General features: G+C 41.1%; 1 protein-coding gene across 1 annotated transcript in view; it reads left to right on the top strand.

The window, feature by feature from the left end:
- The first annotated feature begins 1,391 nt into the window (after nt 1-1,391).
- LOC131258919 (protein slit-like) overlaps nt 1,392-24,950 on the top strand; it is an 80,151-nt gene continuing 56,592 nt past the window's right edge. Inside the window, exon 1 of the mRNA XM_058260323.1 lies at nt 1,392-1,738. Within this exon, the coding sequence (XP_058116306.1) occupies nt 1,392-1,738 (347 nt within the window). The remainder of the gene's footprint in view (nt 1,739-24,950) is intronic.

Here is a 24,950-nt window from a genome sequence, read left to right as displayed (position 1 = left end):
ATCGGCTGGGAGGATTAGATCGTGAATGAATAATGATAGGATTAAAAGTGAAGTGAAAACAATCTTGAACTATATAAATTACAAAGTCTCAGGGATGTTTTCAAATAGTCTGAAGAATGTGCGTCATTTATTTTTTCACGTTTTTCGATGTTGGCATAATAAATGAACTCTTTAGCGTAAGTCTATTCTCACGACTGAAATGTCTGCTCCGCAAAAGTGATATCAGTTCAGATACAAACTTTCCATCTTTCAGCCTAACTGTATGAAACCGTTCAGAAAATAACTATAATCTATTTTTTATATAAATCTAACTAATATTTATTTTTTCTATATCTTCTCATTTCAGGAATTCCGTCAAAGCACGTGCTACGCTACTAAAAAGGCGACATCAAACTACGAAGCAAACTGTGTTCTCCTCGTTTGATTGCACATTTAAATTTGCCAGATGGTGGTATGCAGTTTTAATTACACACTTCATCGGAATCATCGTTAGTTTTGTGAAAAAGTAAACTAGTACGTTGCCCGAAAATCAGTGAACACCCGAAACACCCAGCCTTCCACTTTGCAATTTCCATCTAACAGCTACGTTGGTGCCTTACACCGATGTTGGAAGTGTCAACAGAAACGTCGGGTGCACTCTGAACCGTGAAATAAATGTGTCCCGCCAGTTCTCCAATGGCTGGTCCGGATCGTGACCATCCAAAGTTCACAAAGGATTTCCTGTCCGCGGTGGTGATTGTGCAAGCCTATCCCCGGATAGGCAGCAGGCAAATTTTCATAATTTAATTAGTCGCTGTGATTAGTTCGCCGTCGTTGGTTCGGAGCAGCTGGCTTAATTTTTTGCGAAATAGTGTAGGGTTTCAGGTCAGCTTTTCAACACCGTGTGCACCGTGACATGGCGGCTTATGGAGTTGGAAAACAGATGGTACCGTGTGTTGGTTTTTCTCACTAGTGTGCATAATAGTGCAAGCGAATGCATCTGCGATTCGACACCTTGGCCGCTATTGTCGCCGTCACGTAGAATGGAATATGGTTTTTGTGCTTAAAGCAGTGAACAAATGGAGTGCTTATTGAGCCATATGGGCTAATATTTGCCACCTCGCTAAACACGCGGAATCGGTTTTAGCGAACGTGGTGAACAACCCCTTGTTCTCCAGAATGCCAGACGTGTGAAAACATACGAATTAAAATTATTATAATCACGGTTAATTAATTATTTTTCCTTAGGTTATCTGAGTTCAGTGCGCAGGATAAAGAACGCGAGTGTGTGTGTGTGCTCTTGTAGAGCAGCATTTTCAATTGAATACAGTACGTGCAGTAGGATTGGAAAAGTGAAGGTGAATGTGATCGCTGGATTTGCAGAAAATTATGAAAAGGGGCAGGAGCGCCGCATGAAGGAAACCCTCACGAAACCGACATTGGCAGAAGGTAGTGCCAGCAGCAGCAGCAGCAACACCAGTAGAGTTTCGTTCTTCATAATGGCCATGCGGGAGATCTGGTCCGGACCGCAGTTTAAAATGTTGATACTGCTCACCGTGACCGTTGTGCTGGCTCTGGTATCTCCTTCGTCGGAAGAACCGTACAGTGGTGGAGGTGGCGGAGCACGAGGAGGAGGCGGATATTTTGGAGCTGAAAATCGATGCCCACGGCTTTGTTCCTGCACTGGTACGACGGTGGACTGTTCGCATCGCGGATTGACCCAGGTGCCCCAGAAGGTTCCACCGGAAACTGATAGACTGTAAGTATTTGAAGACTATCCCCTTCTAATTGGCTACATACATTTCAAATTACTACATTTTGCATTATAAAAATAAAAAAAAATTATAAGTATTTAAATTTAATAACTATTCAGTTTATATTAATAACTATTGATCCCAAGTATATTTAATATTGTGAAGGATAAAAGCTGTTTTTATACCCGATTCAATGACATTCGTTCTTATTTACCCACACATTAATATCATCTTCTGGCCATTTTTCATTCGTTATTGCATGACTGGCATGAAAAAGTACGACTATTGAACCGCATTTAAATTTCTCAATTATCCACCAAATCTACGCCAAATGGCTTTATTTCTCTTCCTCCTCGTTACATGCCACGCGTGTCGCACGATGATTGTACAGTTTCTGTTGGCAATATTACGCTCGACAGTGCAGCATTTTCGATCCCGACGTGTGAAGTTTTATTATTTTTGTCCCATTCCCAGTCGATCCATAAATAAATAAGTCAATCCACTGCAAGCGGCATACTGTTGCACTTTCGTGTAATAATCCCTAGGCTGCAGGGAGAGGGAGAGTAAGGTGATTGCGGTGTAGTGGACATTTCAGTGCAACCACAAAATCGAACGGTTCTTTCGCTGCATGAGTGCGGTGTTTGGTTGGGGATAAATAAAACTCGAATTAAAATGTAAAACACACCACCGCAAACCGGTCTGTACACTCCTACGCAGATTTCGGCCGATTGTCGACTGGCACGGCCGAAGTTAAATACGTACAGCTCAGGCTCCACTTTGGAGGGTAGGGTTGTTAGGTGTGTTGTACGATCCGTTGAGTGGATTCTGTTTTTCATCACATGGGTTGATCAATCGAACGAAGTGTTGCTGAGAGGGTATCGATGCTGTGTGTTACTGAACAGATTAGGGATGTCTAGGGAAGTATATCCTCACGTCGCAAAGCTAAGATAGTTATTTTAAATTTGATAGTTATACTGCTGAAAATATATTCAAAAAGTGTATATTATCATTTATTTTGATATGAATACTCGTTCTTCATAAGATATCTTTTTAGCGAGACTTAAAGTTGATCATGTCACATAAATTATATTCTCCTCTTGACGAAACGAAGTGCATCCTTCTGACGCAAATCGTTGTAGTAACGATGAAATAGCACTATCTCCCTGTAGAGGCGGATTAACAGTTTACAAATCAAGACTCGTAGGAGGATTGACATACGCGAAAATAAACATCTCATTTACGTTTCCTCTTAATAATAAATCCAACGATCTTTTCTGCTGCATTCTGTTGCAAAACGCAGTTACACTTGCTGATGGTGGCCCATCTTGGAGAAGAAAATTTATTCCATGCATGATTTTCTCCCTTGAAGAGAAAGTATTCACGATCCAGGTGTATGGTCTCAATAGCCAAAGGTCTGGGCGCAATCTTCGAGGCAAATGCTCCTCTTCTTGTGCTGGTGAATTGACCTGTAGCGCACGTTGTAGAAGAATCCCGCGTTGCTGTATCTCAACACGCCAGCAGATCCAATGTCGTGATGTGATATTTAGCGCCCGGGCGGCTTCGATGATCGTAAATCTTCTAAAATTAGTATCCACATCAACCGATTCTTAATGAGTACCGTTTCGAAAACATTCCCTCTAGTTTCCTTTGATAAGCAAAGGTTTTCAAATCTGTGCTACGTCTGTTGTTGATCTAAAACAAGTTCATTAAACCTTACCAATAGGGGAGCTAATTTCTGACCAGTGTTTTCTTTACCTGATCGACCGAAGGGTCCCTGGTGCTGAGGGTTATGAAGAATCACCCGACGGGGGAGAAAGGTTTGTAGTTCTTCGTTGAGTCTTCGGGGGCCTCCCGGTGCGTTGGCTTTCTTCTTGCTTATGTTCATTGATTGCGGGAAATAGGATTAAAGACTATGATGAGGCAGCGGGAGCTTCTACCCAACTGACCTTCGTTTGAGATATATGTTTTTCTTGCCTCTTATGTTGCCAGTTAGTGGTTTCTTTCTTTAGAGACACAGCTCCCGCAGTAAACGAAAGTCTCCATTCCGCTGTTGATAAAGAATTTCTTCGGCATCATATAAACATCTTTTTTGTGCCTTCTCTTAAACTGTCGGCCATGTTGACGCAGATAGCTCACGGGCATGTGGGTTGATTATGAATCTTTAGCACGGATTACCGTTTTATGGAAACGATGTTTTTATTGATTTTTTATTCCTTTTTGCGGAAGGGATCATCTGCCTTGATTAGGGATGATTATCCGTAGGCATTGGTGTGCTTTGCCAAGCTGTCCGTTCTCTTCTTCAGCCAAAGAAGTTGTTTGGTTGGACAAAATGAAACAAAAATAATTCCGACGAAATCACAACAAATTCGTGGGCCAACATGTTTGCATGACCATAACAGTACATTTGTTGTTTCGTCATCACGGGATGGAGGTGAAAGGGCTTTTGGTTCAAGAAATGTACGATCATAAAATCAAATTGACCACATGGAAATGATGTTGATGAGCTTACTGTGATTGCAAGCCGTCGTAAGTTTACTGGCTCGAAACCAAAAAGTTTTGTTTTATTATACCCCAAAAATACGTAGCAATAAACGGAATGGAATGGATCCGCTTATGAATGTAATAAAAATGTATAAAATTAAAACTTTTCCAAGGTGACTGAGCATGTTTCGTCTGCATATTTCTTGTTTTCCACCTCTAGTCGCAGTTGCACTTTTACGACCGTACCATAAACAGTGTCATACCTCGGGGGTTCTCTCCTGCCACACATACAATCAAGACAAAGACCACCCCAAAGGATGATTTTGATGTTTACGGCTTTTCATTCGTTGCTAAATCGATATGGAAATAATATCTTTCTGCTCCCTCTTTTTTGTTGGTCATTGCAAAAATAATGCTTATCATGTTATCAACATGACGACCACAACAAAAAAGCGATACCCATTCGTAACACCGTTGAACAGTAGCGTTTTCCTTGATTCTATTAAATAATTTTGAACGTGATCACCAAACGATGACTTTTGAGAATAATTCAATCAAAAGAATGTCTTGCTGCGCTAACAAGAACCTCATATTGAGTACTGACAGTTTCGGGCGTGTCTAAAGAATAAAGATTTCATGGTTGCGTGACTTCTGTTCTAGAAGGAAACCATTGCTATCACCCGACATTGTAGTTTTTCTTTTCCACCTTTCGCTTTTTCGCACGCTGATTAGAGTGTTGGTTGGAAAAACAACAAGCTTGAAGCTTTCTAGCTCTCAGACACGTTTTAGTCTTCACTTGAATCGTGATTGTTGATGCAAATTGAACAAAATCAATCCAGACATACTTCTAAAATGAGTCCATCAATACAAAATATCGCTGCTCTGTGGCAGAAATGTGGTTGGTTGTCAATGTTTATCGGACAACCTATTTTCGAAAGCCCTGAAACCATGAACCAAATCATCACTCAATTTGAAAAATCGAAGATGGAGCATCAGGATGACAGGCAATATAATGGCCATTCATAAACAGAAGATGAATAATGGTGAATTTTATTGGCTTCATCGACTGGAGGTGTTAGTCGTTTTTTTTTTTGAGCCAAGTCATATGTTTCAACTTTCCATACCCTGACATCAAAACGCTGTCTTTCCGTTCGGGGTGGTACCGGGTGTCACATTTTACTTTTAGCTTCCCTGCGGGTCCCGTTGGGTGGTCGCTGCCTTCTTTATGTTCCGGTGGGCGTGAGTCTGACGATGAAGAAGGTCGAGCACGAGGCTTTGATGGTGATTGAGCTGCAATAAGCATAAAATAACACGAAAGCACTCAACCCTCCGTGCAAGACACGCGAACCACCTGGTGGAAAATCAGAAACCGATTCCTCCGTGTGGCCGGAAAGACAACGTCAAACGGAACGGATGTTGTTCGAGGGGGAGGGAATACTATTTACCTCCCGGGTTGACATGTTCATTGGCTTTGACAAACCTATGATAACTATTTTCACCGATTTTTGTGCCATTATTTATGCTTTCCACCAAGTAACTTTTATGTCGCGTCCTAAAGATCAATCCTGTAGATCTTTCGAATGCAGCAGTTAAATCTTGCACTGGCAAAGACAACAACAATACAAACACATCCTCGATCTTTTATGTTCGACTGAAACAAGCAACATCATGCACGATGTCATTTTTTCCATCATCATTTTCTTTTGCATCATGATGTCTTGCTTTCTTCGCCGCAGCCTCCCATCGCCCACCCAGGAGAAACAAACCTCATAATAATATGCTAATGACATAATTACGCATACTGATGTGTGCCGTTTTTCGTTTCATCATTTTCGGCCCTTCGTTGAGTCTTTTGCGTTTTTATACTTCCCATTCGTTGTGAAGTCTTCAGTTCGGCTCTTTTCAACCTGCAAAATGTATGTTATTTAGTAAATGTGGAATATTTTTCGTTTCGAGTTGCACGTTGCCGGACATAATGCATCACGGCGCACAATTTTTTTCTGCATTGTTGTAACGCGTGTTTTTGATGTCGTTGATGTTCAATTAGTTTTTTAATCCCATATAATTAATACCATCTGCAATGGAAAATATATTCAGTTTAATGCCAGTGTGTCATTTTGTACCACGGTATGTTGAACTTCTTATTGGTCTGTCATATCAGTTTATTTTTGAGTAATTAAAAGAGTACTGGAAGCAATGCTGTTCAATAATTAGTAAAACAGAGCTAATATTGTCTCTGTTCATGTTTCAAGTTTATTCACTTCTTCACATGCTGTAAACTGCCTTTTTTCAAAAAGATTTTCCATTGTTCATTTGGAAAATACAAAGGAAAACAGTTTTTCCTTTTTGAAAATATGCATGTTCATCCATCAGCCTTGAGGTCGAGTTTAAGGGCACGTGGGGAAAATGTTCCGGAAAATCCCTTTGCAAATACCATCATTCTCGATTATCATCATCATCATCATCATCATCATCGTCATTATCTTGACCATCATAACCGTCTGTGTTATTGTTATTATTTTTACGGTTCTTTGAATGCAGCAGCATCGTCAAACCTGGCCGGTTTCAGTGAGGATCATTCCGTCCAAAAGGATCCAGCTGGTTGGATTAGAAAGGGTCGAGTTGTATTCCTGTGTGAGTGTCTAAAGAGGACTCCTCCACACACTCCCCAGGTTGACTGTACAGAGAGACGGAAAGAAGAAGTAGGTGGTAAATATACCCGACCATTTTTAATGGTTTCGAGAACGGGAGCTGAAACCAATACCAAAGTAACGAAACAAACCGCTCCGTAACCCTCGTGCACTGATACTGTGCGTCAACATCCGGCATTTGGGCAGAAGATTGCAATGCTGCGGTTTTGGTGTCGAGCGATAAAACGAGGGATTGGAGAAGCTGAGTGAATGGGGGGAGGACACACTCCGGGGTACTCAGGGCGTAGATTCTTGTCTCGATGGCCCTTCTGGACGATAACTCTTTCGGAATTCAATTTATACCGGAAACTCCTCGGTTAGAGCGGTACCCAACGGAGTGTGTGTTCTTGCCGGAGGGTAGTCGTCTGGCTCTAGTGTCCCTATGTATCTGTGACAGAACCGAACAGATAGGAATCGTTTGCAGTGTTTTGCACCCAGCCAGACCTACTGCAAAGCCATATCTGGTGTAAGAAGAAGAGGAGAGGCTGAAGGAGGCCACACGTGTCCCCATGTTTTGCAACGATGGGCTCATCATCTGCCATGGTCTGCAATGTCTCTTCCCAAGGTGCCAAGCTCTGTGACACGCAGACGAATGACACCAGCCAGAGACGATGGTAGCGACCTGCCGGATAAAGCGGTAGTAAGTGTTGCCCGACCGAGCTCTGCGGTATTATGTTTGCTAATTCATGGCCTCAGAACTTTATCCCAGGTGGTTTTTTTCCATCCCTAAGCCTTGCGCCCTTTTAACCGGAACCAGCTGTAGATGTCCATTGCAGCCGACCTATCTTTAAACTGATGCACCTCGAGCAGACATAAGGCAGGTCCATTCAACGCGTGCAGCATTGCGTGTGTGTCATCCGATAGTAAGCAGAGATTAGAACACTTTAAAGCGGACAAACAAGCACTCTGCAAATCAAGCAGAGCAACCGGGGTGTGAAGTAATTCTTCTGTGTCCTCGACGCAGTTGTACCAACTCAAGTGTCCAATGAAAGACAGTAAATAAGGATTCTATGTCGTCTAGGGAATCCTTTTTTCCGGCTCGGAGTTAGAAAAACCCCAGCGGTCCATTTGGTTTGCCCGAAACGTTTCTGCCTGGTTCTCGTTTGACACTTCAAATAGAGGCCTGATAAACTCTGTTCGTGGTAACGAACGGTCAATTCATCTCCCATGTGAGCTCTTATGTTGGGTGAAGTGGTGCCGGAAAAGTTTAAATAAGAAGTAATTAAACAGACCAGAGTGGAAACGTAAACAAGAAATACCCGAGGTGCAATTTCTTCCTCATTCACCTTTCGAGAACGAGAGAAAGGTGAGTTTTTATCATCTTCACATTTCAAACTGTTTAAATATACCTTACGGGTTGAAATGCATGTTGAACATAGGTGACCGATTTGATTAGAACAAAACGAAGCAGTAGAAGTCGTTATGAACTTTGAACTTTCATTTGCAGCACTCAGTTTGAGCTTGAGTCGAGTTGCATGTTTGAGTTTGCTTGATGCTTTATAGTGGGTCCGTTTAATTATTCATAGCCCGTCACGAACGTTTCCGTCAGCTCGCTTATCGACGTTGTCATCGACGAGTGGAGACGGTAATGAAAATGCTCATTTTTGCGCCTTGGGACATTATAGGCACAAGTGTTGAAGAAGTGAAGAAAAACCAAATGCTTCATCCGAAGCTCATTCGTTAGGTGCGTGGTTTGTAAAACCGTGAGTTGATTCGTGCGCGTTACCTTGATGAATGAAGTAGTTTTTGATGTTGGGTTCGCGGTTGCGAGTGCAATTAGTGCACAGTGTATCAGCATACAGGGAAAAGGAGTTTCCATCGTGATGTTCCGCTTCAACTTTTTGTCCGTGCTGAAACTTCTAACCTCATCCCGAGTGTGAGTGGTAAATGTTTAAAACCTCTCGCACCAATCGTGTTCTGTGTAGCCTTTTGCTTTCCTATCCAGGTTAAACCATCCATCAACCAGAGTGGCTAGTTGAAGGAAAAGGAGTAAAAGGTCCATCAGGGTTCTTTCGATTTTCCCTAGTCACGTCATGGTCGGTCAAGCTTTTTCCATGCCTAAGAATTTTTATATGGTCTTTGTGAAGCTGGACGTGACTGACGATTGATGTGTCCAGCACACTGAACATGGTGCACGTTGTATCGCCGACGATGAAACATGTTGAGACCCCGTCTCCTCTGATTTCTCCCTTGGCATCGAGGCTGGTGCAGGCGGATGATTAACTTTCATCGTTTGCGAAACTCGGGCTCGGTTTTGTCGGAAGACTGGGGAAAGGTCCGACCAGACCCTGCTCGTGGAAACATGGTGCGAAAATGCATCGGAAGCCGTCGCCAGACGGACGCTCTCATCTCGCAGGCAGCGTCGGTCATCGCCGTTTCCCGTTAAATGCTCTAGAATCACGAAATCACGCATTTGAACCATGTGCTTGACCTCGGCGAGATTTGTAGCACTGCTGAGTGAGTTTTGAATACGTCCACAATCCTTCGCAATATTCTAGGCATGGCTTCCTGAGGACTCCTAACTCAACGTGATGATGATAGTTGAAAATGTTCGCAAGACTTTCTCCAGCGGTGACTGCGGCAAACCATAGACACTATCGATCGAAGGGATTTTAATTAACAATCTGATACATCCAATTAGCATCTCAATGAGTCTCGACTGGTTCGTTTATTCGCTTGCAATGGCGGATAGTTCGTTGGCAAATGAGCGAAAGAAATGCAATCACGTTCTACTGTTGTGTGGTCGATGCCAAAGGTCTGCCTTCAGATTTTCGCCCAGTACCTTCAAACGTACCAGAATTCATCCTTTGCATATCAATTCTAGTATTTTATGGTTAGAAGCATAATTCTTTTTGCTGAATTAATCTAGTACGAATTGTTTGAACCAGTATAACTTTATTTACTTTAGATGTGTGAAGTTTGCAATCGCTATTGCTTCCCAAAAACTATGAGCGGAAGGACACATTCTTCAGCGATCATTGCTGAACAGCAGTTTACTTGCCCCGAAATGCTTCCAATCATCTTCGTTGATTGATTTCTATCCGTACCAAAAGTCATATGGCAACTTTCCATTATCTCTGCGTTCCCTCTCTTTCCGTGTTTGTTCTGTTCTATAAATTGTGCGTGCTGTGATTTTCCTATCGACTCATGAAGCCACCTGGTCCGCCTCGGAAGCCTCGAATTCCGATTAGAAATGTTTCCATTTCAATTAAAATCAAATATTCACGAACCTTTAGACTTTCATCAAGCGGTCTGGCGTGAAATACGCTTTTCCCCAACCGAAACGGTACCGAAACGCGTTGATGAAAACGTGAGTCGTTCCGGGGGAAAATTCCACGCGAATTCCGCCGGTTCAGCCATGTGGAAGTCCATTCTCCGAAATTCTGACCGGAGGTTCTGACTCCCGCGATTGAAATAAATAGGGAAGGGCGAGGGATTGCAGATTCTGCGGTGACCACATGTCACCTACAGACACACTGACGTGCTGATGGCACACACACCTACACACACATACAATGGCAGGACGATAACAAAAGAATGAATTGGTCACATGTCAGCAAGTTAAAATAACGACCGGGAAACGGTGGTATACAGGGACGAATTTGTTTGTTTAAGCTAGTGGAACGAAAATTGGAAAGGGTGGAAAAAGTGTCGGAAAACTGTTAGTATAGAAAACATAGGTCTTACAGCAGGTACCGCAACAAAGAGCAGGTGAAGCTGTTCACACTTCACTAACAACCAACGGAATGGTGATATAAAGCTTTTAAAGCTTTTTTAGAGTGATGAAACCTGTGTTGGGGTTCTCCGTCAGGTGGAAACATGGGAACTGATCGATTGGACATTAATTGTTGAAAATCGAGTTGATTGAGAAGTTTTAATGTGTTTTAGTCTAGTTTTCCTCGTGATTGGCATACTTAAGTGGTTAAAATATCGATTAAAAGTTTGTATTTGAAAGAGTTAATTTATGTTTTTAAACAGCGGTTACATTTGTCTCTAATAAACCAATTTTTATTAAATGTTTGAAACCTTTGTTACTCTACTTTCTTGTAACATTTTGCAATATTTTATGAAACTACCGTCGTATTTTAATTTATTCATTTAAAATTACTTTGCATATTTATTTCTCTTCCCGGAACAACATTGTTAACGATTTTAGAATGATCAAACACTGTTAACCGCTACCAATTTGTCTCTGACTACTTTTCGGTACTAAAAAGCTCTCGGGTCCGTGGGCGCAATCATCGAGCCGCCTTTGGCAGGCCTCTCCGGGCTACTTTTGGGTCCTTCCTGCTGCATGATTGATAGACGTTTGACACGAACATTGGAGGTAACAAAAAGCCAAAGCTTTTGATCCCGTGCGGGTTCCGGCTAGAAGGATCAAACGGAATTGGTTCGCGATTGTTCGGGCATCAGTTTGTCACCGGCCGGATGTTGTTTTACGGGCAAAACGTACACCGAAAGCGAATCGATCAATTGGTCTATGATGTTTGAACTTATTTAGCTTGTCGTGACAGGCAAAGTAATTGGTTCGATTTTGTTTTTACTAACGGTAACTAAATCTTGAGAGCTAAAATATGGTTTGATAGAACGTTGCCGGTTCCAAATAAATGAAAATGGTGAAGTAGGAAGCATCGACTGCAATTGCTTTGGTTGATCCTTTCAAGTTCTTAGTTTTGCACATAATATGATTTTTTTTAAATTTGCTTCGAATTTGAAAGTTTGACTATGCAAGTTAATGATTGATTTTGTTAAATTTTTTTTGTTTATTTTTATAAATTCAAATCATGTGGCCGGAAAAAATGTTTTCTAATGATAAAAATGGTACGCACTCTAAGAAAACCCAAAGCAGTCGCGTAAATCAGTGCTCGTGTGTTTTAAGCCAATTATTTCTGGCAGTTTCGTTACCGACGACTATTTTTTCGTGAACGCTATTCCTCCGTGCATTATATTGTAAATTTGAGGCACCCCAACACAGCACAGTGCTGGCGGAACAGTGTTCCCATCCCCTTTTGCTAGAGCAAAACGAATGTCGTGGAAGTTTTGTGGTATTGCGAGGAGCTGAATGTAACGACCGTGAACTGCAACCGAAAGAGTTATTTCAATTTAATTGAGATTATCAAATAGATTTACGATGACAGCTAGGAAAGTTTACCGGAGAATGCCATTCGCAAGAGCAATACTCGCTTGTGGCTCGCCGGTAGTGCGACGCTATCTATAAACGTCTTGACAAACTTTAGCCACGATTGGTGGGCTATGGGGTTCGGTGTACAATTCGTGTTGGCTAGTAAGTAAAAGGGTCTGAAGATGGAGTAATTGCTAAGTGCATTTCGGAACGTGATTCTATCAATACTATTCCATTTAGAAACTGGTTTATAGGTAAATTGATAATATGTCGAAAAGTTACGTGATACATTATAAAGGATAGATGGTGCATTTACATAACTTTAATTGAATTTTTGTTACTGTCAGGTATCAACAATTAATGGCAATTGAAGGAAAAACTAGACCAGCACCATTTGATACAACTTTCCTGCCCTTTATTCTTGGTGGAATGAGCAAGAAAACTGATTGTTCAAACATATTTGTTTTAAAAGCAGTTTCAAATGTTAAGATCAACAGCTCTACATGGAAGTGAAACAATTTGCTGTATTGAAAACTGCTGCAGACTTTAATGTTATTCGCTTATTATTATTATCTTGTGTTAAGTTACTAATACTTGCCAGGTTTTCCAGCGCTTCGCTTTAGTCCTGTTTTTTTTGTGAGGACTATATGCGATCTAGGGGTCCGCGACAGCCGAGCGGTAGCACCGGTTAGAAAATCGGCCCATGAGCGCCGGGGCTCACCACCTCGACGGCGTGGGTTCGAATCCCAACCGAAACCGGACCCTCCCCTGTACGAGAGGAATGACTATCCACGTACAACAGGGAAACAAGTCTCGTAAGCCCTTTGCGGGCAGGCATGACCAAGAGGTCGTTACGCCAAGAAGAAGAAGAAGAAGAAGATATGCGATCCTCGTTGGATGAATGAAGGGAGGATATACGTATGCTAATAAAGTAATTAAGCAATTCCAAGCTTTCTCACTCGCTCACACTCGAGTTGTCTGTTGAATCGCTTTACGCTTCAGGCAGGAATCACTATCAAACTACACGCTTGTCCTTCTGTCCTGTACCGGTTTGTTCAACATGCTTCAGCATCCGATGCCAGACCAGTCATGTACTGGGCAGAAAACAGAGAGTTCTGAAGAGGTATCATTGGTAATATCGTCGTCACTCCATAAACTGCAACCTCACCGGCGAAGTACTCCTATTACGTATAAGTGTGGAGGAGGCCTTTTAAGAGGCAGCCGACGGCTCGTAACCGGTTAGGCGGCTAAATCACTCCAATGGTTGGAGACTGACTAACTTTCAAACCCGTACCGACATGGGACTCGTTTTGTTGCTCATTAATGTGCAGTCACGAAAATCCCTGTCCGTTCATCCTAGCGGAGGATCATTTTGCTCGTTTAGCATTCCAAATATTTTGCCTCGTTTGTGTATTGATGCTTGCTTTTGGTGTGTGACTTAATTCTCGCCGAGAACTTACGATAATACCCACAGACTCTACCGTACGAGAACTCAAAACGTGCGTATTGTAGTAGATTTGATAGTTTTGTGTTTTTGTTAAACTGCTACGCTGATGTGTTTTGTATTGAAATGATTCTGTTTTACTACTCTTTGTTCATTATGCACCTTGACAATTTACCATTTTTACCCAAATTTACATATCGAGAATCGTGTGACTGAAAGCTACTACAAAAACAATTAAATTAATTTGAACAGAGCTACCGCTGCTTTCTCGGGCGTTGCCCAATCGAATTAACGTCAGCTGAAACCGACATATTGTTAATCATCGACGCATTAAGTCCGCGAGAATGGTCGGAAACGGTAAATGTTGTGGAGGTCGATGGTTGCGTTGGCGCCTGGGAAATGAGATGAAGCTGTTGTTTGCTAACCGTCCCCCTCAACTCCTCTTCTTTTCAGGACCTTTTCCTTTGTGTACTGCTTGCCCAAGTCAGTACCAGTATATTTACCGTTCAGTCTGCTCATTTTCTGCGTGCTGCTTTGATGTGGCCAGGAAACGATGTGGCTCATAAAATGCTCGTTTTATGGACAATTAAATTCTGCAGCTAATTTCACCACCTTCCAACGGTGCAACCGCTGTGTCGTGTTGAATTTTGTTCGTTTGCATTAAGCGCTGCTGCTGCTGCTGCTTTCATCCTGATTCTGTTTGCTCATCCAAGCATCGTTCGTAACTTTTGTGAGCATACTCTTCAAAGCTGGCAGAAACAGCTGGATAGAACATGTTTCATTATTCTTTTCCGTTTGCCTGCGTTACCAATTACTATTAAGGAGTAAACTAGCCAAAAGATGATGGAAATTAGTAACAAATCAGATGACTGGGGATGTTTTCAGAGTTTTTAGAAGTAGGTGAAATCTGTAAGAAATAATATTTCGCATGAAATGCAATGCAATAAATCTATGAATCTATGACAGTTTTGACTAGAAATATTTCTTCTGAAAAATACAGAAAATACAGTAAATTTGTACCAAACGTATTCGCTGATGGAACTGGAATTTGGCGTCAAATGACTCATTTAAAGCTCATGATTTAATGAGTACTTTTCTGCCGCTAACTAACCCGTGCTCAGCATATGCAGTGATAAATTTGAGTTTAGTCTAAATATGAAGATCTGAGAACCAATGGAGGGGTTTTCCTACAATCATTGTGTTTCACATCAGGACTGATGATTTCTGTAAATTGTTGACATAAAACACACACTGGGAAAACCATGGAAAATTCAAAAGATAGCAACGATGTAATGTCATAATGCATCCGATTTCCGTTTCAATGCAAGCTGTAAACAGGTTGTTTCCGAAGCACAAAGAAGAAGGCAAATTCGGTGTCTACATCCTCCATGTAGCCCGCACACTCATACGGATATTCAAATGCTATATCTGATTGATGTATGCTAAGAACGATACGATTGCTCAAACTTGGTGTGGCAAGTGACGAAACCAAAATCGTGTTGCTTATCTCGTCTCTCACTTCAACCTAACACTTCATCCAGATTTCATCCCTTTTACGACCCTTCTTCACAACGCAGGAGATGAAAATATTTTCTGCTGTTTGCAACAAACTTGTTTTCGTGACAGATAAGGGTATGATGGATGATGTTGGGAAAATGTTTATATTAGTTCTTTTTCCCGGAAAAGATGAGAATGTGCTACGACATGATGTATTAGCCATCAGCACGGGAAACTTTGTTTCATTTTCACGAAAGACTTCATTTCGGTGAGTGGATGCAAGATGAGGTAAAAATGTATAGTTTAAATACGCAAAACTATGAGGCCATAACTAAGAAGGTTATGAAATGCACTTTGATTACACTTGAAGGTTACTTAGGAGAATCTCAGAATTGCTGCATGGTTTGTTGCTCCATTTAGTCATTTGAAAATGTGTCTGATAATGTGCGCCGGTAGATAAGTAGCTAGCGATGACAAATGATTCACATTACCAAGTGTTGTCGTTGCTCGCGGCAGTGCATTTGCGTTGTGTTCTGGTCTATGCAATCGTAATCGCAAGCAAACAGCTGAGCTCAGCCGGAGTGGTTCCAACAAAAGTAGAGCGGATGGCATGGAGGAATTGTTGTGTTCCCTGTTCTCACGAGCTGGCAGCATGTCAGCAAACAACCGTTCAAACGACCGCACAGGCAAATGGTCATGTGCTGCAACCGTTAGTTCCTTCACGGAGACTAAGGGCTTTCCTACGAATGGAGCTTATAATCCATGCTCATTTGCATGCTTCTTTCGATGGTATGCAGTGTTTATTTGGCAGAAGAGGAGAGCACAACTTCATGCAACTGTCGTGTTCTTTGGAGTTTTGAAAATGGTGGTGTAGTAAACGGGAGAAATTTTCCGGTCGGCGACAGGGTCAGGCACCAAGGGCAGCATGTTTTACCTCGACTTCGTGCAAGTGTCAACATAAACGCGATCCAGCGAACTCCTGTCACGGGACGAGCGAATGTGCGGTAAGGGGGCATATTTGCGTTTTGGACGGCGCCTTCAAACACTGTTGGAATGAATGAATGAATATATCCCCGAGATGTGCTTGTTTCCATGCATGTGGAACCATGTACCGGTGAAATGGTAGCTTTGGTAGTGGGACACGTAGCTAACTTCTGCTTCGTAAAGCACACAGAAGCCATGTGGGGTTCTCTCACTTGTATACGTACGTAGCTGAAATGCCCTTTCAGTCAACTAACAACGGGGAGTATAGTAGCAACATTATCTCCTAATATTAATTTCGGTAATACAATTTTATTATGTGCTACTTTGTACGTCCTTTCAAGAGTGATGCTAGAATTCAGTCACATCTCATGTTGCTGTTTTAAGTTTTACCAGAACCGAGATAAGATCAACGTTGCCAGAATTTGTCTTTGTTTTTGAATGTTTATGTGATTTATTTCTGGTGAATTAAATTCTTATCCGCAACAATATTTGTTTGCCATAACACTGAAGAAACAAATTTAAATTCATTTTCATAATAAGTCGCTTAGATTTAAAATTAAATTATTATTAACTTAGAAGCTTATATAATTAAAGCTTCAAAATCTGCACTGCAAACTCGAATCTGTCTAGTACCTCTCATAGTTCAAGAAGTCCCCGAAAGCGTAGTCATAGAAATAACTACAGTGTCGCTACAAAATTCAATTCAGCCAAGACTAGACAACTAGCTGACGGCGGTCCTTTTTCCTCCTTCCGATTAGCTCGAAGCTACAAACTGTATGCTCAAAACTCAAACTCATTCCTTTTTTTATTTATTTACGATCTCCTTTGACTTCTGTAGGGCTCGCAAATCGTTAGTGTCAGAGAATCCAACGAGGATTAAAAGGGATGCCTTTGGTCCCTTTTCATTAGTCTGCATGTTTATGTTTCTATGTTTCATCATCCCCGTCGGAGGAGTTTAAAGTCCTTCTGATGGCAAGGGCTAGCTTGGGCTTTGTTTAATTTGTTCGCTAACGCTCAAAGTTCGTTCTTCGCCATAGTAGATGCATTTCCGTCGACCTGCCTGTTTTTCGCTCGTTTTTTTCTTTCTCTGGGAAATTCGTTGACGTTAATTTCCACAGAAGTGGAAACACACGAAAAAGTTTTTTACTGGTTTTGCTGTCTATCTTGTCGCTTTATCTTTGTTTTACGTGGAGCCAGTCGCATCGTGATACAAACGACTTTTTATCACTTGTCTACCATAAATGCTCGGTCTGTAGCGCGAACGGTTGTAGTTTGGCTTTTCATGATGTAAAGTAATCCTCTTATTAAACGATGTGTTTGCTTAGCTACTTGACTTTCTGGTCGCGTATAAGTTGGTTTATCGCTTGCAATTTCAAGTTTAAGCAGCGTGTGGTTCACTCTTCCTTCAAAAGTGTTTGTGCTCCTTCAAGAGTGCTTGAAGGCGAAGCAAAATTTCTATCAGTACATAAATCGACCTTTTTTAGATTTTAGATTTTCAATCATCAAAAATTAGCATAGACCATACGGATCTTAGGCTCCATGTTCACAAAATGTTATCAAGGTCTTTATCTTCCAAACCATCCTCCACTGAGTGTATCCCGCAATCTTGCACATAATCATAACATTTCATCACCTTTTTTTTGCGGACCAGCCGGCTAGCCATATTTACCCGTCATTCAACCATTCTCGGACCATGATCAAACAGGATCCGCAACGTATGCAAAATACTCGGTTCAGCTATATCTTGGTCGTAAAAATGATCCGCCTGGCGCTGGTCGTAGTCGGAGAAACGGAATAAAAATGAAAATAATCATAAATCGGATTCCTACATCGATGACGAGTACGCAGAAATGTAGCCAAACAATCAAGTCCGACTGTGGATGGTATAGCACCACAATGAATACTAAGCAGTCCATAAGCTGCCTCAGAAGAAACTGGCAGCATATTGATCGATATATTTAGCATGTCGTAAAGGTCGATAGCAAATTACGATGAGCTTCGAGATAATACTCTGCTAGGCAACGAAAGGTTGCCAATCGGCTCTGTTCAAGGATAGTTTCAAAATATTACTTCTTTGTTCAATCAGTTGGCGTATCATCAGTTCAGCAGGATTTATGAGGATATCTACCTTCCATCAACGATTAATTTTTATAGCATTTGAGCTGAATTTCGCAGGGTCCTTAAAAAGGTCATAAAGTCGTGACAGCTACCACATTAATCTAGTCAATGCAAAATGTCAATTACGAGTCTTTGAATCGAAAAGAATATCTTCGGAATTACTCACCAAATAACACTCGAGTGTTATGATAGATCCCATAGATCTATGGGTTCTTCTTTATATGATTTGTTCTCTGTTTGATAACGCTTGAGCTTTATGAATGTGTTAAGTTCATTCAACCTGTAAGAATTTTGGTTACAGCATTTGACATTTAACACAAAACCCAAAATTCTATTGATTTGTTTATTTTAATAAATTTAAAACCAGCTAGGTTTTTTTAAATAAAATGAGGTGGAAATTTTTTTTTACTAAGTAAACGAACATGTTTTCAATGTATATTATTGTTGGCATAATTGTATCTGTGAGTGGTTCAACGCAAGTGATATAGCTGCGATTGATAGTATTTATTGAGGAGCATTTTTGAATATCAGTCTCCCCGATTACCATACAAGTCAAAATCAATAATTTTTGCATTACCGCATGAAACCACACTAATAAATAAAGCCCAAAAGTTTGTTGCAATTTCCTTATCGTTGGAGAGAAACTCCAGCAGCGTTCACCATAGCAATGCACATCCAACTGTGAAGCTTCTTCTGAGATGCAGAATCCAACCAATTTATTCAACCCGATACTGGAACCCATAGGACAGACAATCTTTAACTGCATACAGTGTTGGATATTGGTGCATCGGCATAATTTTCACAATTCACACACACTCGCCTCAAGTACGCAGGTTTTAAGTGAACCCTCCCGCTGCGAAGAGCATGTGCGTTCGGTATGAAGCATCTTGATCTCGGTCCGGTGTTGGGTGCGAAAATTCCAGCGTTACCGAGGACGTCTTACGGCGTCGATGTACCGCTAGCTCGACGATCGAAAGGTTATTTTCAATCAGCGCTTAAAAAAGCAGATAAGTTGCAATCCGAAGCGAGTAGTGATTCTGTGATTTTGCACGAGAAGCAATGAAATGCAATGATTACCGATAATGATTACTATGTTCTCTTGTGCTCGGCGTTTCAATCAACGCACGCGGTAAATGGTGGTTCAACCGGTTGCACAAGGCGCAGCGTTGCGGTTGCATGTGTGCACATAAGGCTGTAGATTAATAGGCTCATTATCTATAAATACTATTTGCCGCATACTTGTTTTGAGTTTTTGAACTTTACATCAAGACCTTAAATGCCTTAAACTTCAAATTTTTATTTCGTTTATTTAGTGTAAGCTAAGTGTTTAATGTTAAACAATAGTGATAAAATAATATACTTAGATGAAATTGTGCTAAAAAAAATCGTGCTCCATTTTCTGCAATCTTTCAACTATATTATATTGCGTCAGATAATTTGTCACTGAAACAATCTCTTGGTCCGTCAAGTGAAAGTATTTAAGGAAGTCGTCCGTCCGGTTGCTGGCCGGCGAGAATGTAATCATATTTATCACTCGCTCTTCCGGGAAGACTGCTGCTGATGCTCGGGCCAAGGCTGTCGGGCTTGCTAATTAGATTAAGATGTCTTCATTTTAAAATTAGATCATTCAATTTTCGCTCGTAATGCATTTATTGTTGTGTGCAGCTTGATGAAGCCTGTGTCCGCTTCACAAGTAGGATCTTGTGGACATGCCTACTCCGGTGTCCTCGTGAATGTGATGACTGAAAAACGACGACATTTTCGAGCAGCAAGGAACGATGTAACGTCATGTGTAGGTGAAATTAAATTTCCGGACCGTTTCCGAAACGTTGACGGAGCGGTTAGCTAGAGAAGGTGAATTCGTTTAGCAGTCTATGTCCAGCAGTAGTCATCAGCAGTGCATTGACGTGTCCAACCACTGGACGGGTGTGAAAAGTGTTGTGGCTTGTGTGGCAAAAGTTGCGTTTTGGAAACGAGGAACTTTTACAGCTAATTACAAGGACACTTTATTTAAAACTGTGCTACGTTGGGGCATTTTGTTACTGCACAACCTGACTTTTAGAGAAGTTAAAAAATTTATTGCTTCGGTATTAAAAAGTTCGAAACGATTTCCCCGTAAATTGAAAACTTTTATTGTAAAAGTCGGTCCGCTTCTACAGGCATTCTTTTGGAATTTCCTGGCAACAAATTAATGGTATTGCATGTTTGATAATTGAATCGTTGCCAAAGTGCATACTGCGCACGCCATCCAGCCACCTTCCATGCCATATGGCGCAAAGTTTGTCGCAGCAAATCGCTTGCAGTTTTTCCCTTGCGCACACTTTTTATTTGTCACTCTATAGATTTTAGAAAGCATAGTTTCGGTTTTTTTTTTGCTGAACCCTCTAATAATCAAGCTCCTTGCATCTTGCCGGTGTCCACGAATTTCAACTCTCCACCAAGCAAAAGCTGTTGCAACTAACCAGACGTTGTTGAATTTGCATTGTTTTAATGAAACTCTCGCGATACTGCTGCTGTTGCACATTTGTTCAGTGAGGAAAGCAGTTTTTGGTGGTTTAGCAGGGGAGAAGTGACCAATGAGCAAATTTTCTCTGGCTTTGTTTGTGGCGGTTCGAAATGGCTAGTCTGCCGAAAAACATGGCAAGCAACTGGAAAATAGCTTTCCTTTTGTTTCTCCCGTCTCCCGTCCACGTAGCAAGACCATTGTTTGTGCAGATATTGCCCACCCCAACAGTGCCATAGCGTGCCGTTTGGATATAGAAAGAATGGTGGGGAAAATTAGAGTGCACAGGAATAAAACAGACCGGCAGCAGCTCGCTTGTGAACGTAAACGGTGCAGCATATGCACCAAGCATAAATAATCGCAATCCTAGGCAAAACAATGGATTCAACCATTACCACTTTTGCACTTCCCCGCCACACCGTTGTTTTCTTGCTTCTCCATCGCTGCATCATCTGACTGCTTTCAAATATAACGTTTGTCTGAGAATATCAACACAATTCGTACGCTGAATTTTTGTCCCGACATTCTTTTCTATCCTTCTCGTTGTTTATATGTTTGGTCTTTTGAAGGTTATGTGGTTTTCGTCACTTTTGTTCCGGCACTGTTATTTTATGCTGCTCGTTTTTTTTTTTTTTGATAATAATAACTTTGGTATCGTAAATCATCCAATGTAGATTCTCTTCTGATGTGAAAAAACGACAAATTGAAACATTATGAAACATACATCCAGCAAATTTATGTGAAAGTGAACAAAAGAAAAGTTTTTAAAAGCATTTTATGTGTGAAATTAATGTGGTGGAGATTTTTTTTTTCAGGTTATTCTTGCGAAGGACAATTCATTCGGGTTTGAACCATCGTTTCAAAGTGAGTATTTTTTTTTAAATAATTTTTTAAAGCCTATTTCTTACATATATTTATCTAATTTGAAGCTAAACTAAAAACTTCATTTAGAATATTTTTGACTCCCTGTAAATTGAACCAAAACGTTATACTTGTGAAATGAAAACAATTTTTTTTTCTCAAACACTAAGTCTCCAGGGTGAAGCTGTGCGACTCCTTTGAAATCTCGAGGAGAAAAACAAGTGGACAAAGTACCATAACATGTTTGTTTTGCCTTCGTTTTTCACTCTTTCAACAACTGTTCTACAACAGACCCTTGTTTTCTCTGAGATCTTCTACTAGAACGTAGTTGTTAAATTGCCATCAGAGCATTGCAGGATTGTAGATGAAACGAATGGTTCAACTTTGTTGTAGGAAATCATACTCGCGGTACTTCAATTCGCTGACATGAAAGCAAACGACCGTTTTTAGTGTTTTTAATCGCTTTTTCTTTGAGTTTTCCCATTTTCCGTAGAAATTTCAGCGTTAAAAAGTACTCAACCCGCAGTATGCATGTGAAGTAGGTTTTAGAATTTACTTGGCTCAAGTTATGAGCATTAATTATCGTCTAGCGCTTGACTCCGTACTCGTGAAAGATTCTTTTCTTCACAAAATTTCCACAAGTACAGCTAGGAAAACTTAAATTAAACCACCCTGAGAAAATTTCAGCTTATTCACTGCCTTCGCTTTCTTTCGGAAACATTATATTTTGATATTGCTCCTTGCTTGCGGTTGAAAATAATCGTTTTCCAGATTGTTTTCCCTAAGGATCGCATCTCATTTTAGATATGGATAGAATTTTCTTGTATACATCTTATTCTTCCACGTGCGGAAACTTTCTTTTTGCGACACGTTATCATTTATTCAACGCTTAATTATCGCGCTGTCATCCTGTCATCGCCAGTATCACCTAGATAACTAACCATACGCCACTCGAGCTTTCATTTTCTCACCCTTCGAAGGCAATCATCCTTCGATGGGAAATGATATTGCTCACATTGTTGACGGCATGTTTGTACCCCGACTTGTCAATTTATTAAGCAGCCTCTATAGTCTGGTTACTTTGCTCAAGAAGAATCAACCCTTGGAGTGACAACCTGTCTGCAAAAGTAACCGCATCACCGCACCAAGTGCGTGAAAACCGTTTGTGTTTGCCAGACTCCTTGAAATAAAGCAGAGCAGCTAAATGGTAAATTGATTGACTTAAATCAAGTTCGTATATTTTGTCTGAGCGAATGTAGCTCAGCTTATTTGTTTCAGTCTTTCTAAGTAACACATTGTGGAGATTGATTTTAATTTAAGTGATTTATCTTATTTTATTTATTCATTGAAATAAGTGTGTATTAACATCAAGATCGCATTTCAAAGGATGTCAACTTGCAAGGCCTATGGCCATCATACAAGCCATATCTGCTGAATGAAGCGATAGGGTGAACGGCAATCTAGGCTCATACGTTATAGATAAATCGGCCAGACGGTGAGGACTGAAATTTAGAGTGTGTGCCCAGCCAATCGTGAGACACCCACGCAGCCAGTCAGAACGTGTTGCACTCGTCGACGACCTCTTGTCGCGCTCATATGGCGCACTATTTACCCGATCGCGTCAACGTTCGCTTACGGGCAAACAACCAACGGTCTGGTGTATGTTGGACGATGGAAAAGTAATGGCGGTTGTGCCGACATAGTACATCCATCCGCTCAAGGAAACAACCTCGTCCCCTCGTTGGGGTACCGCTTTCCACCGCGTTGCTACATGTTATATCAAACCATTACAAAGTTCATTAAATATGTATTTGCCTGTAGCGCCCTGGCGCCAAACGCTTCCTCGGCTCGACGGTGGCGGTAAGTTTCCGGGCCGACATTCGCGCTGACAGCGGTCCATGAGCAGATGGAATAATGGTTGTTGGCGGGCGCGCGTGTGTGGACAGAATCGATTATTATCGCACGGAGTTATCGGTTCGACTTGCATCCCTCGATTAGGGGTTGATCGGTTGGGGAAGTCTGACTCGGTTCCCTGCGGGCCCATTGCGAAAAATCGTTCCAGCGGCAATAATGGTGATTGCTTGATTGATTTTTCTAACTTATGAAAAATTAATTTTCCCGGTAACCACCTTCTTCCAGGCGCGAATTGGATTTTATAGTTTCTCTCCAGGGAGCACTTGAACTAAATTTACTTCAATCCAGCATCTTTCAATTGCAAAATTAAGGTTTGTTTTTAATCATAAATGTGACTACTAGAAAGATTTTCTTTGTGTCCGTCTAAACTAATACATTTATCTTTTGCGCGTTCAATCAGTGCTTTCCTTTTACTAAAAGCAGGAAGGATATAATTTATAATTATCTTTTCCTATCTTCTATGATTTTACACATTCTGTTTAGTACTTCACTGCCAGCAAACACATTCACCCCGTACCTGTGTTTATCATCCCTAATAATCCTGCAAATAACGGCAAAATCAGCGCAACCAATACTACCGTTTCCAAACAACTACCCGATTTCAGTTTGTCTGGAAAATGCTTCGATTAACTTTCACTACGCAGACAATTTTCCGCTGCGCCTCCGGATGTGGAACATAAATTTGCGTTCTATCATGTTGTCAATTATTTCGAGATTAATTAGATCGGTGGCATGGAAGTGGAAATTTATAATCAGGAAAAACAAGCAGCACACACGCCCGAAGACGCCCGTATCCATTGCCTACCATCTGAAATCGAGTGCGGGGTTGGGTTAGACATTGGCAGGTCATGAGTCAAGCAAAAATCAACGAAATGGAAAGATTGTCCCGTTGATGGGGTTTTGCGGAAGGTGTGCTTCGTCTTCTTCGTACTCGTTGCGGCTTGTTTTCACCATCGAGTTCAGACACGAACATGTATGACATGTATACTCTAGCAACCGAACCGGAACACTACCGCAGATATAGCGAACCGGGTTGAGTCGGTACCACCGTTAGTAGGATTGTTTTTCGGGATTATTGTTTATTCATGACACCGCGACCTACCACCTAATGCCAACAGAACTACCCACCAGTTCAACACGACACGCCCGGTTGTTTATCATTTGCAGAAGATCTCTTCAGACTCGGAAACCATTTAAATAATAATGAATTGTATCGGTGAGCGCCAGTCAATTCATTACACGGGGACATTAACGTGAAAGGGTCATTTCGAGGGTTGACTATGTTGAAGGAGATTCATGTTAGCAAGATACTTTGTGCTTGAATTATATGCGCGGTATAAGTTAAATATATGTTATGATCCGTAATATTGTTAGTGAAATAATAAACTTATGCTATTTGTTGATTGTGCCTTTGTTGCTGAATAAATGGCAATCTTTTGAAGAAATCAAGTAAATTGTCGGAAACAAATCTTGTCCGTCTATTTGGTCCATGTAGCATTGAAGTGGATAATACGATTACTTTATGTGTCTAATCACGGAAAAATATAGCATAAGTACGCAAGAAGGAAAGATGCAACAGGCAAGAAACACTTAAGTCGTATCA

The sequence above is a fragment of the Anopheles coustani genome, chromosome 3 (assembly GCF_943734705.1).
Source record: "Anopheles coustani chromosome 3, idAnoCousDA_361_x.2, whole genome shotgun sequence".
Taxonomy (NCBI): Eukaryota; Metazoa; Arthropoda; class Insecta; order Diptera; family Culicidae; genus Anopheles; species Anopheles coustani.
This window is presented reverse-complemented; position numbering and strand designations above follow the sequence as displayed.